General features: G+C 35.7%; 1 protein-coding gene across 2 annotated transcripts in view; it reads right to left on the bottom strand.

Moving 5' to 3' along the window:
* cacna2d3a (calcium channel, voltage-dependent, alpha 2/delta subunit 3a) overlaps positions 1–17,809 on the bottom strand; it is a 168,215-nt gene that overhangs the window by 128,695 nt on the left and 21,711 nt on the right. For both annotated transcript variants that reach the window (XM_038286306.1, XM_038286305.1), the window contains exon 3: positions 9,838–9,954. In XM_038286306.1, coding sequence (XP_038142234.1) covers positions 9,838–9,954 — 117 coding nt within the window. The remainder of the gene's footprint in view (positions 1–9,837; positions 9,955–17,809) is intronic.

Here is a 17,809-nt window from a genome sequence, read left to right as displayed (position 1 = left end):
CTGTAAGAGATGTGATTATGTGTACAATGAATAATATCTACCCTGCAGAAGGTCACGTTGATATTTTTTCTTTGGTCAGGGGTCATAATCTGTCATATTTTATTTAGGTTTCCCCGACCCAAACTTATATGAAAACAACATTAAATAAAAATAGAATGAGACATATGTGAAGAACAAAAACAAAAGTAGGAACATGTCAGCAGAACTTAAGCAAACAAAAAAAAAAACCTGTATATACCGTATATAGTTCTTTTCAATTTATTGCAAAATCTGCAAGTTGAACTCAACCACTCAATTCTAGCTTTGCTTTGCTTTGCACAGGTTTTTGTTACACATGTTCACTAGCAAACTGCATCCTTAAAGTAAGTACATGGCTACTTATGCAAATATTTTTTCGATGAAAGTCTGTTTCATCTGCACATTTGCACTCACATGCTGTGCTGCGGTGAAAAAAGAAAGGGGAAAAATGGAAGCAGAGACAGTGGCTGAAACTTATGTGCCATATCTTGTGATGGGTGCCTCTCAAAGTAACAATGCGCATGATCATAAAAGCTCTATCCCTAAAATTAAACAAATAATATCATTACAATATTCAGAGGAAAATAACCTGTGCAAAGTGAGCACACAGAAAGTAGCTAGATATAAGTCTTACTTCATAGATGTGTGTTTTACAGAGTGCCGTAGGTGGGCTGGTATATGGTATGCATTATCATTACTTCTAAATTCTACCCCTCGGTGTACTGAAACATTTTTTTCAGCGTGCAGGGCATACCGCGACTTCTAACTACATCCCTGCCCCAGCAGCCTGCCTGACCTTTCCACAGTTTACAGCTTGTAGCCTATTTGTTGATAAGAAATTCCATCAAAAGAAAAGAAACAAAAGAAATTGATGATAATAGCAGTATTCTGAAAAGTCCTTCAATACCAAAGGTAACAAAAGTTGGACTCTGCAAGCTAAAACTGGTATATCCAAGGGGTATATTCACAGTTAATAACAGCAATTTCCAATTACCAGACATGGTGCTGTTTTATAATCAGAACCTATTTGTACTTTATCTGAATGTGGCTTTGTGTGTATATCCCACTGTTTTTATACTGCCATGGAATAGTGTGACATAGATAAAATAAGATGAATCAAACTTACTGTACACAATTAAATAAAATGTTATGCCAAATCTAAGCACTGTTTTAAATATGTAGGACATACTATATAAAATAGTTGCAAAATAAATTAAATCTGCATCAACAACTTGATGGTTTGAAGCTTTCCCTTGGGTTTAACAGTAAATGCTAACTAAGGTTTGGGCTCCTCAAGTAGCAGGGCAGGTCCTTTGGGTCTTAGTTCTGCCAAAGGTTCAAGATCGGTTCAGATTGGCTTGGCTCAGCCTATCAATAGTACTAGGGACAGGAATTAATATTCTTATAGGAGCCAAGGAAGGTTGCAACATCAACAAAACAGGAGAGTGCTCTGAAGGTTCCTTTCCCCCATTTAACCGATTTAGATTGGGTCCAAGCCAAATAGGGAGAGACAAAGAGTTAAAGGGGAAATGTCAGGTCCCAATAATCAATAGTTGACAATCCTCAGAAGTTTTGCTGACAGTAGAAAAAATGATGTTCTCAACCCAACTCAATTACAACTACTACCCCAACATTCCTTTGCTTTTACTTCAGGATTAGACTGACTTATCTTTTCTTACTGACATATACCTCTCCCACTTGTTCTGCCTACATGGTTATTTTTTATTTCTAAAAAGAAAAACAAAACTGTCAGTCTTTTGTGTAATTTCTTGTTGCTGAAAAGCATAACATGATTGGAACAGGAGGAGAACCTTTTAGGTCTTATCAGCGGTTATCAAGCTCACTGGAAAGACACAGAGATATTGTAGTGATCAAAAGCTGGTGCCTGCTGCTGAAATGAGAATACCTGCATCTCTACAAAAAGACTAGAGTTTATTTCGCTACAAAAGTCGGGCCCACTTGAAACATTTCTCTACTTAACAGTCAAAAAAATATCTGAAAGGAAAGTGGCACGTGTCAGGAAGCTTTATTGTAATTGTACAGGAAAAATTTTACTTTTTAGCATCACTTTTTGGCAGGATCAATGTCAGAGTTAAGATTTGGGGTTAATTAGTGACCACTCTACAAATACCATTAAAAATGGCTCATGGTTAAACTGACAAACCTGCAAATGCAACACTACATCTGCCGCTGAATCAATAATTTTATGACAGATATGTCCCAGTGGATGAGAATAAACCCAATATCTTTTGAAGTGTATCTCACCCTATCTCCCAGATACACTTGGCCTTTTAGGTATCTTAAAACAGTCTTAGTATTGTCAATGTAGGATTGAACAGCTGTTTTGGGGTTCATTTTACCTATCGGCTCAAATGTACATTAAATCCTATATGCATATTGTAATACTGACATAAAATATACTAGTAATATATATTCCACTTTCCACAGTCACAATTGCGCTGATGATTACAGAAGTGTAACTGCCACAGGTAAATGGAATCAGGTACTAAGCATAAACCAAATGACAATACAGGAGAAACAGTGCTAGCAGCAGAGTATCAAGTCTGCTTTGAAGTGTTTGTCACATAAAACACAGCCCTGCTTGACTTCAAAGTAGACATTATAATTGCTCAATGCCTTTCAACTTTGAAAACACCACCTTTACATTCTCTTAATATTTATCGCTGTCAGCTTGCACACACCAATTCTTCCTGTAGCAGTGAGAATAAAGAGAAAGGAATGGGTTAAAATAAAATACCGCCACCTTGATTCTGTAAATGATGAAGGTTGTTTTTATAAAGCAATAAAAAAACAAATAATGACCAAAGATCATTTCTCATACCAAGAACAAACACATTGTTAATTAGTCATAACATGAATACACACCAACAAAAAGCTGCTGATGTTGTCCCAATAAAAAAAAAATTGCTAAATGATCCTGCTGTTGGATTTCAAAAGAATAGATGTTTATGTTAGAGGTTACTTCTGTCCCCCTGCTTGTTTGAATTCTTCCTTCCCACTCCTTGTTGTCCTTGTGCTGTGTTACTCTTATATCTCTTCAACAAAATCAAAGAAAAGTTAGACTAAGAATACTAAGAACTCGCAAGGATTATTATAATTATTATTTTTTTCAAAAGGATTTTGGCGTGTTTTTAATCCAACCCAAAAGGACAAGTCAGGACAATTAGAAGAAGGTGCCTCCCTTAAGCTGGGCAATCACCGTATGCATTTTTTCTCTTTTCAGGCAGATTCTCCAGTCGGGCGAGAATATTTTGAATTGGGGTGAGTTTCAGCCTCATTGTGCTTCCTGCATCGTGTAGTACAGTATGCAGGGGGTAACGAGGGGCAATCAGCCTTCAGCGACCACCTCCCATTTCAGTTGGTCCTCGTGAGGTGTTTGTGGATAAATCCTGCTGTTGAAGCAGAGCTACAAGTGTCTACGTGCCAATTTACCAGAACCTCACGCACTGTGCATGTGAACACAAGGGAGTTTTTCTTCTTCTCTTCCAAATTGCCATGTCTGACCAGCGCCATCTCTTGGCCCCAAATCCGACGTGCGGTTTCTGGAAATGCCGTGTGAGCAGTTAGATCGCACTGTATGGGTCGTACAGTGTAAGAACATATATCCTGAGCTGTGAACATTTAAATAGTTTTGTAGCACAGTTTGAGTTGTAGCTGAGAACAATGACTGAAAATATTGTGAAGTGTATGCCCGCCCTTTACCACAAAAACTTCAACAAGCTTTTGTAGAAAATGGGTTTGACTCGAACAGAACACAGACATTGAATCCACCTGCTGATCACCCAAAACTACAGGCCAAAAGATTGCGCCAGGCCAAAGGAACGAGGATGGTGGCTTACAAGGTAAATTCTCCACTTAGACAAAAACAACTTGCCAGAATTTCCAAAAATATTCTATATTATTCATAAATAAGTAAAAATTTTCTTAAATTAATTGTTTATACCATTAATTTGATTAGGTAAATACAATGATTTACCAATGGAATTAATATTTTTACTCTTAAAATAATGTACTTAGATAATATGCACTTGAAATAAGACAATGCCATTTTTTTTCTTATTCTATATGTAAATTTCCTTGTTCCATTGGCAAAGTGTCTCACTTACCTTCTCAATTCAAGAAAAATGCACTTATTTTAAGAAAAATTACTTATTTAGATTTACATTATTTGCAGCGCACTAGCCCATGGAAAGAGAGATCACAACAGCGGGCTGTTCTCACAGCAAATGATAGGAGTGAATTAGGTTTTGAATACCGCAACACAAACAGATAGTTTTGCACACACTCCTGTTTATTCTTCTTTGATGATGGGGCATCTCTCTTTCCTTTCGGCGAACTGGGCATGGAAACTAAAAATTGAAGCTAAAAAATGTGAAATGTTCCAGGAGAATTTTAACCAGTTAAAAGTGATTATTATTGAGGCTGAACCCTAGTCGGGAAAATCATTTTTAATCACTTCTAAATTACAATTTTCTTTCTGAGAGCAGACAACAAAGGAATGTCGGAAGAGCGGCTACATTGTTTACAATTTTGTGAGAATGGACCCCAAACACTATTTTCCCCAAGCATTGTGCTCAATAAATATAAAGAAGCTTGTTTTAAATTTTTGGCTATCTCGGTAAAGAGCCCAGTATAAAATATGTCCTTGAATGCTTGGAATCCAAAACAAAAGTTTTCTGTGGTTTTAATGATCTTCCATTTGTGATATGTGTCGATTATGACTGCTTAATTATTGTGGTAGACTTCAACATTTGCAGTAACAATCTGGAAGAAAGAGGTGCAGTAGAACTATATGATAGGCTTAGAAATGTTGGTTTGACTCGCATGCTAAACTGCAAATGTAAAACAGGGACATATTTTGGTATCATAAGGGTCTAAACAATCCCAAGGTGTTTGTAACTGATCTTGCCCTATCGGACCACTTTTCTCGCAGTTTTGTAAGCATAATATTCAAGGTCTTAGATAGCCAAAGAGACATCATAAGGGAACACATCTTTAAGGACAGGTGTATTTAAATCTGTAACCACATTTAATCTTCTACATACACTTTGTTCTGTAACTCTGTAGATAACTTTCATTCTAAAATTTCTTATATTGTAACAGTTTCAAATACTATCCACAGTACTAAGACTGCCCTGATTATGGTGTTCAAGAACACTGCCAGGACTAAAGGTCAAATGTACAAGCAATATCTAAAAAAAACTCATTCATGCATTTATCTGTACAGTATATGTACAGTTTATATTCATAGGTTTGCCTAAAAAGTCCATCAGAGAGTGCAGCTAATCCAAAACTAGATGGCTCATTATTAGATGCTTTAAATCAGATTGGCCCACTTCAGTAGGCCAACTACATTTGGCCATCCAAGATGTGAGCGGAGATCAATGTCCTCCACAGGACATTGTGCAACATGAAGCCAATGACTATAATCTGCACAACATTTTTTGTGGTACATTATGTAAGAGCACACCTCCAGTAAAATACAGGCCACGGAACCTACTTTTAAGTGAGGGGCAGGTGGCAGCTTTAAACGGCAAATTCACTTCTGTAAGTGAGCCCTGGGGGTGCTGTGGCTACAATATAGCTTGTCAACATCACTTTGTGAGTGTGTGAGTGAATGGGTCAATGACCAAATTCAGTGTATAGCACTTTGCTCAACGCTCCTTACTTAAAAAAAGCGCTATACACGTCCAGGCCATTTATCAAAACACTGCTGTTCTCACTAGAACTAAGAAAGTAGAGCACATCAGCCCAGGTCTGAGGTGCTTTAATTGGCACTTTATTTATTAGGTAAAAAACTTTTTTCCTTTTTTTTTTACCTTTCTACAGTGTCACTTTAATTCCCAGATTATACTGTATATGCTTTCCGCCAAAAGAGCTGAGACATTGAAAAAAAGTCTAAAGTAGTAACAGACACTTAAATCTTACATGCTGGTAAATTAATTCAAGTTTAAAGAAGCACCACTCCATTACAAGGGACCTCAAATTATCTGCAGCCATGTATATTACCAGAAATGTGTTGGATCAATTCAGAATTACTGCATACCTTCATCAAAAAACACTATACTGTAAACTAGAATATAAAAGTATATTCTAAATGACACGCATTACTAATCAACAGCTATTTAAGGCAAGTGCTTTTTGGCCTTTGAATTTGGTACTTTGAATATTAAGTAATTTTTCCCATTTATGCAATAACTGTTTCAGACAAGGGTTCAAACAAACAGTTTGGTCTAAAAGGATAACCTTGGAGTTGGAGAACATCTAATTCTTAGGTCTGCACGGAGTAATTTCAGTTTTACAAGTTTTTCAGTGAGGCTAAGCTGGAAGATGTGGTGTTATCACAAGTAATGGCATTTACCTGCAGAGCAGGAAAAAAAGCTAAGGTTTGGAGGAAGAGTATATACAAAAGAAAGAAAGCAGAATATAGAAAATGTTTGTGTCTCCTAACTGTGTTTTACATCTTGTTGCCTAAATGATCCCTCCATCCATCCATCCATCCATCCATCCATCCATCCATACATACATACATACATACATACATACATACATACATCCATACATCCATACATCCATACATACATACATACATACATACATACATACATACATACATACATACATACATCCATCCATCCATCCATCCATCCATCCATCCATCCATCCATACATACATACATACATACATACATACACACACACACACACACACACACACACACACACACACCCACCCACCCACCCACCCACCCACCCACCCACCCACACACACACACACACACACACACACACACACACACACACACACACACACACACACACACACACACACACACACACACACACCCACCCACCCACCCACACACACACACACACACACACACACACACACACACACACACACACACACACACACACACACACACACACACACCCATCCATCCATCCATCCATCCATCCATCCATCCATACATACATACATACATACATACATACATACATACATCCACACACCCAGTTTGAAAAAGGTAGAAATGAAAACAAAAAAACCTTCAAATCTAAGTCTTGACATGCATGTAATTTTGACACCAAGGGACGTGTAGGACCCCTGACAATATTAAAATATGGCCACGAATGCTTGCTAGGTCTGATAAAATACCTATAACAATAAAATTTTAACTGAGCAGAGTTGTTGTTAACGGTGATAAATTCCTTTAAATAAATAAAAAAACACATAATGTTAACAAGCACAGTCATAAGCACTTGTTTTAGACCAGCGACCACATCAATGAACATACAGCACTCATTCACAGGTGTTTCCTCTTACAGCACCAGAGACTGGCTTCTCGTAGCAGGTGGTGGTGGGCGATAAGCGAAGGGGGGTGGGATCAACGAGCAGATAAAGCCACAATGACAGGCAGGGGAGAACGACTGCACGGAAATTGAATCGCTGAAGCGTCACATATACTTTAGAAAAAAAGGCAGAGGGATGGGGAAAGATGAAGCAGAGGGGCCACAGACAGACAAAGAGCAGAGGGATGTTTAAGGATGGCTAAAAGAAGTGCATGCCAGGCCTGACTTGAATCACATTTTTTTAATAAAAGCAGAGGAGCAAATTGGAAAAAGAAGGAATTGTAGTTATAGAAGAATCTGTCACATGTTTACAGCTAATAACTAATTACCAATGAGGAAGACTGAGTCACAGTGAAGTCCTGCCCTTAAGTTACATCTCTACCTCCAATCCCATTTTTTCTTCTTTTGCTCTGACATGTAATTCCCTCTTTAAATTATTGGATCTGCCTTTGTGACAGAAGGACATTAACTGCCTTGTTTCTCATAAAACACATACAACTATATAATGTGAACAGATTTAGCCTTAAACAAGCCTTATTAGAAATAGCCATGGTTATGTAGCATGCAGACAGTTTTTGTTTTGTTTTGTTTTTTAACTAGACAATCCATTTCTAGAATTTAACACTTTCCCTGGCTCCAGGTTCTGGGAGGAAAGTAAGACCTACTTCTCGCCAGTCTTTCTAGCTTGTACTGGGATATCCCAACACATTGTCAGGCTATAAAGGACATAGAGGCTATCCAACCAGCCATGGCTTTGCCCTTCTCCTTTTACTAGCATGGTGATACTGAATGATGTTTGTAAGTAATGATGGTGATCTTAATGCCAGAAAGCCAAACATGGATTCTTTAACAGCTGTTTTGTCATAAAAAAGAAAGGCTTAAGGACTCCCTTTCTTCATTCTCCATGCCTGAAATTCTGGATATTTATGTCAACACTAAGCCAAATATCTACTTATACTCAGCTTACACTTTGCAACATAAAAATGAAACAGAAAACCAAACAAAGCAAGCCGAGGCATCTTTGCAGAGAAATTCTGTGCCCCTCTGTCTAGTCGCTCTTTTTCAGTTTCGTTGGATCAGGTTGTCAGAGAGAAATCCAATTTTTCGTAACAGCACCATGTTGTCCTGATAAGATCTATCATCTGAGCAGAAGCTACAGCCAGACAGCCAGAGCATTGTGGCAACCTGTTACAACACTGACACACAGATACCTCAGAGATGCTAAGGAAAGGATAAATGGACTGATATTCCAAGCAAACCTCTTCAAGTGAACTGGCAAAAAGAGACTGATGGAAAAGCACGAAGCATTTAAAACCTTTCAAAACCATAAAACAATGCTCAGTATAGAGAACACCTTAAATCACAACACAATATAACAGACCTTAGAGTACAGTTGCTAAAGATATATAGGGAAATACGTCTTACTTAATGAAAGCCTAAAAATTTTGAACAACTGTCACTCAAAATAAGGGTTTAAGATGCCTATGTATTTTGATGAAAATAGTACTATATATTTGTTCAATGTAATTACTTGTTTACATGTTAATCAAATATAATTTACGTCACTGTAATACTTATACAGGAGAGCTCCAATTAGGGATTAATCATAAATTTGTTAGCTGACTAACAAATAGATAGAACTGGTAGAAAAATGTGTTAATTCAATAAATCTTGCTAAATAAAATAAGAAGTCTGAAATATTTCTAGACAATTTTCTGGATATTTGTTATGTAGTATTATCTATTTATATTTTGGAAGGTGGATTACAAAATGTTAGCTATGAACTGTTTTAAGAGAGTCGAAAATTATGTCTTAATACTTATACAGTCCACAAATCATGAAAAAAAACAATGCCTAAATATGCTTCTTTTGGCTTCAGTTTTCAATTTTTAATCATTCCTCCATATTTATCTAGACTTAGACAATCATAAAAAATGCCTTTCAGACTTTTAAAACAGCACAGGAAACCTGTTTAGAATTGCTGATCATAAAGATTATAGCAGGAATGCTTAAATGAATAAACTTAAAATTACAATCACTTTGAACTATGCATCAGGTGTGCCCTCCATAACTGTCATAAAACATACTCTATGTACTGCCCCAAGACATAAAGTCTCAAATCTCATCATAAAGATATACAGAAATTGGAATTTCTTTTATTTGTACACTCCTTGGAATCCATGTGTTGCAACAGTTTTGAAAGCTCTTTCACAGGGCATGTTGTTTTTAAAACAAGCTTTACTCTTTTCAATAAATATATATTCCTGTTACTATTATTTCTGCATACATGTTACTATTATTTCTGCATAAAAAACACTTATGGAACAAAATAAGGACTAGAGCAATAAATAAAACCCAATTATATAAATTAACTTAAAAAAATATATCTGATTAGTAAGAAGCTATGCTAACTGGTACTAGGTGTAAATGATGCAAATTGAATACCTTCATAGCCTGGGCTTTCTTGTGAAACATTTCTTCCATGTTCTTAGCTAGTCTCTTCACCAGTCGCAGTCCATCAATCTCCTCCACCCTCACTGCCCGCTCAAATTCCTTGTATTTCTGAAAGGAAAGAACAGATTCCAATTATTACAGCACTAATAATGTTAGAGATAAATAACACCAGTGTTACATTTTCATTTGAGTAAAGTACTGGCAGATATATAATGTTACAGTTACTGTTCATCAAATGTATGTATATATGTATCATTCTATTTACTAGAGGAATCACACTGTTTCCCAAATGTTTGTAACATCACTGAACTTCCCTGCTTGTTTGCATCCCAACTGAGCTTTTTATGGTTACAAACGCAGAAGGTTCAGACATGGTGTTTTAAGCTTGCCTCTTAAACTACATATTTCCCACTAAAGTGGCTTTAAAAGATCTATCTCTCATTGCCACCTTAAACCTTGATTACAGTCATGCTGCAACTTTTTTTAAGAAAGTAAGAAGAGGAACATTCACATTTGTGACAATTATGGTTTATCCTCTCAAAACCCACCGGGTCACTGGCGTTTTAAAGCATTTAAAACTAATAACTCAGAATACATGGAAATGACACTGGTAAAATGTTTACCAATATAGACATGTTAGACATTGTTGGAATGCTTTCATCCTACACAATTCAACCACCAAGTTCATTTTATTGACACACCGAGCACCAAAGCACAATTAACACAGTTATAGTAGCATGTCAAAATTTCAACATGCCAAAGCAGCCACAAGCAAGCATGTCTGTTTAAAAAAGACCTATTTTCGAGAATAAAAAACCCCAATTTTGAGTCATATTTGAGCTGATGCAGCTTGGGCTGTGTTTTACTCATCTGATTTTCATGTATATATTCAGAAACTAGAATGCGTTAGCTTTCAAATAATGTACCACACATGTAATTTGGGGATAAAGTTCCTAAGTTATTTGCTTTTCCATTTAGGTATGCAAAATAGCCAAGAATTTCCCAAAATGAGATGGACACAAGAAGAAACAAAAACAAGTTAAAACTACTTTTTAAAAGCAGAATTGATATATATGATTTTTACACAGACCTCACTGTCAGCCTAAAAACAAAAACAGACAAAATAAATACACACATCTTTGGACAAGGGTCACGGTATTGCCCAATGATAATTGTACCTGTGGAGGAGTTGGAAATTAAAATTGAAATTCAACCTCCCTTGTTGCCGGAGAAACACTGTTTACATGCAATGAGATAATTACTAGAGTGATAGAATTACAATATCAGCAATTCTAAAGTAGAAAGTAACTCTATATAAACTAATTTGCATATGAATAAAACCAATTGCATAACCCAGGAATTATCTGCCTTCTTTAGGTCTTGCTGCACAATGAGCATTGATGTCACCCCACTGCCCCCAGTATATGCAGAACACCAAATCTCATTATACAACTGTACACCTCTACAAGGGAGCTCAGCTCAGCAGGGACCTCAAACGAACACCAATATTAAGTCCAGCTATTTCATCACCCATATCAGTTTAAAAGCAAAATGCATGGTTTTATGTAAATAAAGCATAAGGAGGTTATTTTTCAATCTAATGGTTTTTTACAAATTCACAGCTATGCTAAATAATATGTCCATGCTAATGTTTATGGCTTTGACTCTAGTTTTAATATACATTTGTATCAATGGAAAAAAAAAACACATACACAAATGTGAGTTTGGTAGGGGGAACAGCAAAACAAACTCAGCTTTAGGATTTAAAATTTTTTTTCAGAATATTGCAAAAATTAAAAAGTCTTAAATTACACTAATTGTTTAAAGGGAAACACTATTTCATTGTAGTTGAATATAAAAAGTCATACGACATAAAACACAGACTAACATAAAACCTATCCTGAAAAAAACTGACTATCATTTGAGAAAAGAACACAGTAAAGTACAAAGTAAAACCCAGAACCCTCTATGAGGACAATGACGCACAAACTGAAAGAAAACTCTATTTTGATCTTGCTTTAATTTTTTGTGTAATTTATTGGCTCATTTCCTACTACTGTGATTATGCTGCAACAACATTGAATTTAGAATGACTTTCAAACAGTCAGAGCTTAGTTCATTTCAGATTCATTTTGTTTAATTATATTCATGTATAGCATGTATATGCAATGCATATCAGAGTTAGAAAAGGTATTTATTTTCGTTTATATTTTAATTTAAAAGAAAAAATTTGTCCATATATTTTTAATAAGTAATGAAAAATAATTATGGACATACAGCGGTCTAAAGGTTAAGTTAAGCTATGTTAAGTTGTAAAGTTAAGTGTAAGTTAATAGCAACTAAGTGCTAGTATTTTAACAATTCAAACATTGAAAGCGGAAGGGCGGTTTGTTATTATAGTAATCTTTAGCTCCCTCCTCAAAATCGCAATCAGATTAAAGTTTTATAAACAAATAAATGTTTCATTTTCTCTGGCCAGAAGAACTGTTTAAATTTTAACAAAATCGAGACCAAACATAATAAAAATGTATCCTTTTGGAATTCTGTTACCATGTAAATTAAGGTTATTTTGAAACCTAAATTCACAGCATCTATGCCGTTCAGCTCCACTGCCTTTTCTACTAGCAGCTACAGTTTAAATGCAGTATCGTCCAAATTATTGAAACTAATTTTAAAGAAATTCAATATAATAATATGATGAGATTTTTATAAATTCAGTTTAAAGCAAACTATCAAATAATAAAATGAAATTCAGTTCATTCAACTTGTTTAAAGGCAATCATTTCAAGGATGTCAAAAGTAATGCGTTGATTGGTTGACTTTGCAGCAATTCCTAATTCTGAATAAGAATGTGGAGAGCAATTAGGGAGACCACTGGCAGAACAACAAAGAACAATCAGGTGATAGGACAGTGAAAAAAAGAAATCATCAGGTTAAATAATCTATTTTGCTGTTGGCACTATATAAAAGGATGAGAAAGGAATTAAGGGAGGAAAATACATTGTAAAAGTACAAATGGAGAGGTTTAACAAAGAATTTAAACAGAAATTAAACACCAGACTTGAGGTAGAAGTATTTTCACAACAACAAGAAAAAGGTATAACAGGACAACTAAATAACAGAAGTAAGACAATCTTATTAAAATAATTGTACAGAGTAATTAATTTACTGAAATACAATAATGAAGAGACAAAAGTGTGAGATGGGGATACAATTTGGCAAATGAAACATTGCTTTGGATCCTTCCAGCCTTGGTAGCAAACATTGCATTGTTTTTTTATGTATGATTTCAAATGGCTGCCAAGATTTTACTTTACTGCCAATCTTTCCTGATGAAACATTCAAACACCTTGAAATCTTCCGAGGATTTGCATACATAAGGAGAGAGAAAAACAGAAAGATTGATAACTAAATCAAATGCTATTTTGATGCATCTAAAACTCTTAAAGTCTCAAGTTTCAGTCTCAAACCTATCTGCCTACTTCCTTAATCAGCACTGCTTATTAATTGCTGCCTCAAATAATCTGGGATGTGACCAATCAAAGTGACTGGCTGAAGACTCAGATGCCAAATCAGAGGGATGGTAATGGTAGGAAAACTGGAACGTTAATCCCTCTGGTTAATTTAAAGAGCCACTTTGTGACATAGGGATTAGAAATCCAGGTTTTAAAGCAATCCTGCTTCCTTGCTCACTGTAGAAAGCTGTTCAAACTGACACTCTAGCAGAGGCTCAAACATGAACTAGTCTGACAGGTTTCTTCACTAATTTTCTTATTCCATTTTCTGTCTCCCAAGAACCTGTTCTTTTTAGGATTTCCTGCTCCATAATTCCTACTCAAGTCCTCTATTCTGCATTGACTTTCATTAAAAACACAAAAAAGATTTACATCAGAGATGTGAAGAACCTAATTATACATCAGATTTTAAAGTCCTTTCTGATAAAAACAGTACAGTTTGGTATTGTGGTTAATATGTTCACTAAATGGACAGCTATCTTACACAGACGTAAAGAGAGCATAGATTTTCTTGCAGTCAGCCGGCAGTGTTCATGTGTCTGTATTCATGTTTGTGCAGTCACCGAGACACAAACAGGATTCTACTGACCACATACTGTCTGTAGCACTATGTTCATTCTGACTGACCAGTGCAGATCCTGCCCAATTAGCTGGAAGCCACCCTCTTCACTTCAAATCCTCATCAAAGGAAAGCCAACTGACATACATCCAACAACCTTTTGCTAGCACAGGCGAAAGGGAAACACTCACACTGAGCTGAAATGGCAAAACAAGAATCAGTTCAAATAATCTGTAGTTTTTTGTTTTTTATTAGATGAAATCGGTAAACTATAATGAGCATCTGCAATGCCTAAATAAACAAAGTAAAATACCTGTAGCTTAACATTGCTCACTATACATGGTCTAAAGTGTCTCCTTGTCCCTCTGTGGTGGAAATTTTTTACCCCTTAAGCCCAGAGGGTTTTAGGAATAAATTCTGCTGGAATTACATATCTAATAAATCACATGTAGTCATATAAAAGTGAAAATGTAAAAAAAGAAATATTTGTATGACACAAAGTTATTAAGAATATGTTTCCAGGTGGACCACTATTCTAACATTGTTATTTCTGATTTATCGGTGATCTAACAGTGAAAAAATAAATAAGTCAAAACTTTCAAGTCTCACCATTCTTTTTTTATAAACACTGCAACACACAATGAAAACCCCTTTGAAACTTCAGATGAGGCTTCATACTGTATAGTAGGGCTGCAACTAAAGATTATTTTGAAAAATCGATTAATCTGTCAATTGTGGGTACCCCTCATTTAACAAAAAAAAACCCGTCAACAGTCGGACAAACAACTCAAATCTGAAAAAAGTCATATGAATATGACATTCTAAGAAAATGAACTGCTTCAAAATAATGATTGTAAAAATAAACTTTTGAAACAGGCTAAAAACGATGATACCGCTATAAAAGGACACTACAAAAGGACTCTAAAAGTTAGCATCACAGATGTCTACAATCTTGTGATCAGTCAGTTAACCTACCGTATATATAGGGCTGAAGCAGTCACTGTGCTGTTTTTTGGCACGATTACAAACAAGCATGTTTAAGAACATCTCCAAGTGGCTTGATGTTCCTGTGATTATAGTTGCACATATTCAGAATTTTAAGATCCATGAGACTGTAGCCAACGTCTCTGGAGGTGATCCCAGAGGACAATTGATGAAACATCAAAGAGCTGAAAAACACAAATGGTAACAAAAACCCAAAAACACTTGTAAGGATTAAAGGTAAGCTTCAAGTTCAAGGAATATCAGTGTCAGACCGACCATCAGTAGTTGTTTTAGCAAAAGTGGAAAAAACAACCAAGGAGGACACCATTGTTGAAAACAAATCATAAAAAAGAAAGCCTGGAATTCGCCAAACTATATGTTGGCAAGTCACAATGCTTTTGGGGGAAAGTCCTATGGACAGATGAGGCAAGAATGGAACTTCTTGCTAAGGCCCATCAGCTTTACGTTCACAGACAGAAAAATTAAGCAAATCAATAAAAGAACATTGTCCAAACTGGGAAAGCTGGAGGAGGCTCTGTTGTGTTCTGGGGCTCCTTTGCGACATTTAGAACAGGGTCTCTTGAGTCTTTGGAGGGTACAATGAAATCTCAAGATAATCAAGTGATTCTAGAGAGAAATGTGCAGCCAAGAGTCAGAAAATCTGGTCTCAGTTGCACGTCATGGGTCTGGAAACAGGATAATGACCCAAACACAAAGCTAAAAACATCCAAGATGGCTAAGCGGAAAACATTAGACTACATTTTAGTGGCAATCATTTATCCCTATGAGCGTAGTAGCTGAAGCATGTCTTCTAGCATGTTAAAACCTGAGACAACTGGAGCATTTTGCTCAGCAGGAGTTACCCAATACCTGCTGAGAGGAGCAGAAGTCTCATTGTCAGATACAGAATAAAATAAAAATAAAAAAGCTGAAATCGTCTGATTGCAGTGATTGTCTTAAAAGGCTTTGTTACAAAAAGTGAAGTTGGTGTACCATAATTTTTGTTTGTCAGTTTTTCTTTACTTTTGTCAGAGCTGAGTTACTTCTGTGACTTTTGAAGGTTTTCTTTCATTTAACAAGGAGTACCAACAATTTTGTCCACTTACACTGCAAAATTGCTCTAATCAGAAAGCAATGCAAAAGTTCATAAGGTCTAAGAGAAAATATTAAACATTCATGACCTAATGAGTACACATATTTATAATCCCAAAATTAATGTTATATCAAGGCATAGTTCCTGCTAAAATGTTAAATTAAATCCCAGAAAAAAATGTCCACAAAAGGAGATAATTTTCTTTTGGGTAAAAAGCACCAACTCAATTCAGGTGCATTTTCTTCTTTGATTATTTTCTTCCAAGCATGTTGAGGAAATGCAATGTCTTGTAGCTTCATGATTTAATGTGAAGGGGCATGGATTCCCCAAAGCCATGTTTGTAATTATAGCGAGCACGATTCACGGAGGAGGAGACAGCAGGGGGTGGATAGGCAAGTGGAACTGAGGTAATGGGGGAATAAAAGAAGATGCAGGACCTCAGGGTGTCACAAAGTCAGTGGTCAGTACAGCAACTGTCTCATTGTGTGTTGAACTCTGGATAGATTATATGTTATCCAAAACTTTCTAAGCTTTGACTGAAGCTGCTCCTTTGAGACACTTGGTTTGTATATGTGAGTCGGGACTGGAAGTGTCAACCAAATTCCACAGTAACAAATTACTATCCCATCACAAAATTGTGGAGAGACATCAAATCCCCCAAACCCCCACCCAAAATCCAGCCAACAAATTACACCCTAAAAATAAAAGTGCTGGTCAGAAATGAAGTGGAACAATCAATTTCATGCTTGTCCTACATCCCTCAGAAGCTAGTATGTCTGAGTCAGGTGCAAATCCACACGCGATGAAATTAATGTGTTCAAAACGTATCCAGCATAAGAACATGTCACCCTTTAAAAAAATCATGATTATTTTCACTTTTCTGGCCACAAATGATGAATACCTTATGCACCAAAGCAAAATCTGTTAACAATAATATATAAATCATCATTAGGTCAATAAATATATCTTTTGCTCCCTGAATGACTTGTGAGAACACACAGAATATGCACGGAACCTAAATCAATGTGTGGAAAGGAGCCCATCGGCTTTCCAACCTGGCTCTTTATTTTTGTAGTAGAACGTTTACAGCCTGTTACATCCATACTCTCTCAACTGAGAGAGATCCTGGGCCATAAAAATCATAGCGATATGTTGTAGCCTTCACTCTCAATGTAATTTTAATAGAAGAAAACAATATTCATTTTAGAAAATATAAATACATTGAGAAAATAATATAATCTAGTTTGACATATAGTCAAATTTAATAATCTTTTAAAATCTCCCCTTAATATTTTTTTTAAATACAGGCCCGAAGTAATCACACATGATAATTGATTATTCACTTAATTATTTACAATTGTATTTACAATTTTAAAGGGAAAAAAATACTTATAAAATCAGTATCTCTATATTTTTGAATACTGTGTCACCAGGGGGTCAAAATAACCCCCTCTAGCGGTGCTAGTTGGTATTGGAACGTTGGCAGTTCTAAGGTTAAACTTCAGAATTTCTTTTCATAAAAAATATAAATTTCTGGCATTAATATACAAGGATTTATCAGTTTTAAATATCTGCAGGTTCTGGATGAAAATTAAAGCTATCAATGCAAATAAATTTACTTGGGTAATATTTATGAGAGTAATACTAAAATAAATTCCCTTACACTTTTGAATTGTTTTTATTTTATTTTACATAGGCTTAAATATATGTTTGTCTTTTATGTTGCTGTTGGTTTTTGTTTTGTTTTTCTTTGCTCTGGTTCTCTAGTTCAAAAAAGGTTTGTTAATAGAAATAGTCTCCATGGACTTTAAA

Source organism: Cyprinodon tularosa, unplaced genomic scaffold, assembly GCF_016077235.1.
Source record: "Cyprinodon tularosa strain WSP-4 unplaced genomic scaffold, ASM1607723v1 ctg223, whole genome shotgun sequence".
Classification (NCBI taxonomy): domain Eukaryota; kingdom Metazoa; phylum Chordata; class Actinopteri; order Cyprinodontiformes; family Cyprinodontidae; genus Cyprinodon; species Cyprinodon tularosa.
This window is presented reverse-complemented; position numbering and strand designations above follow the sequence as displayed.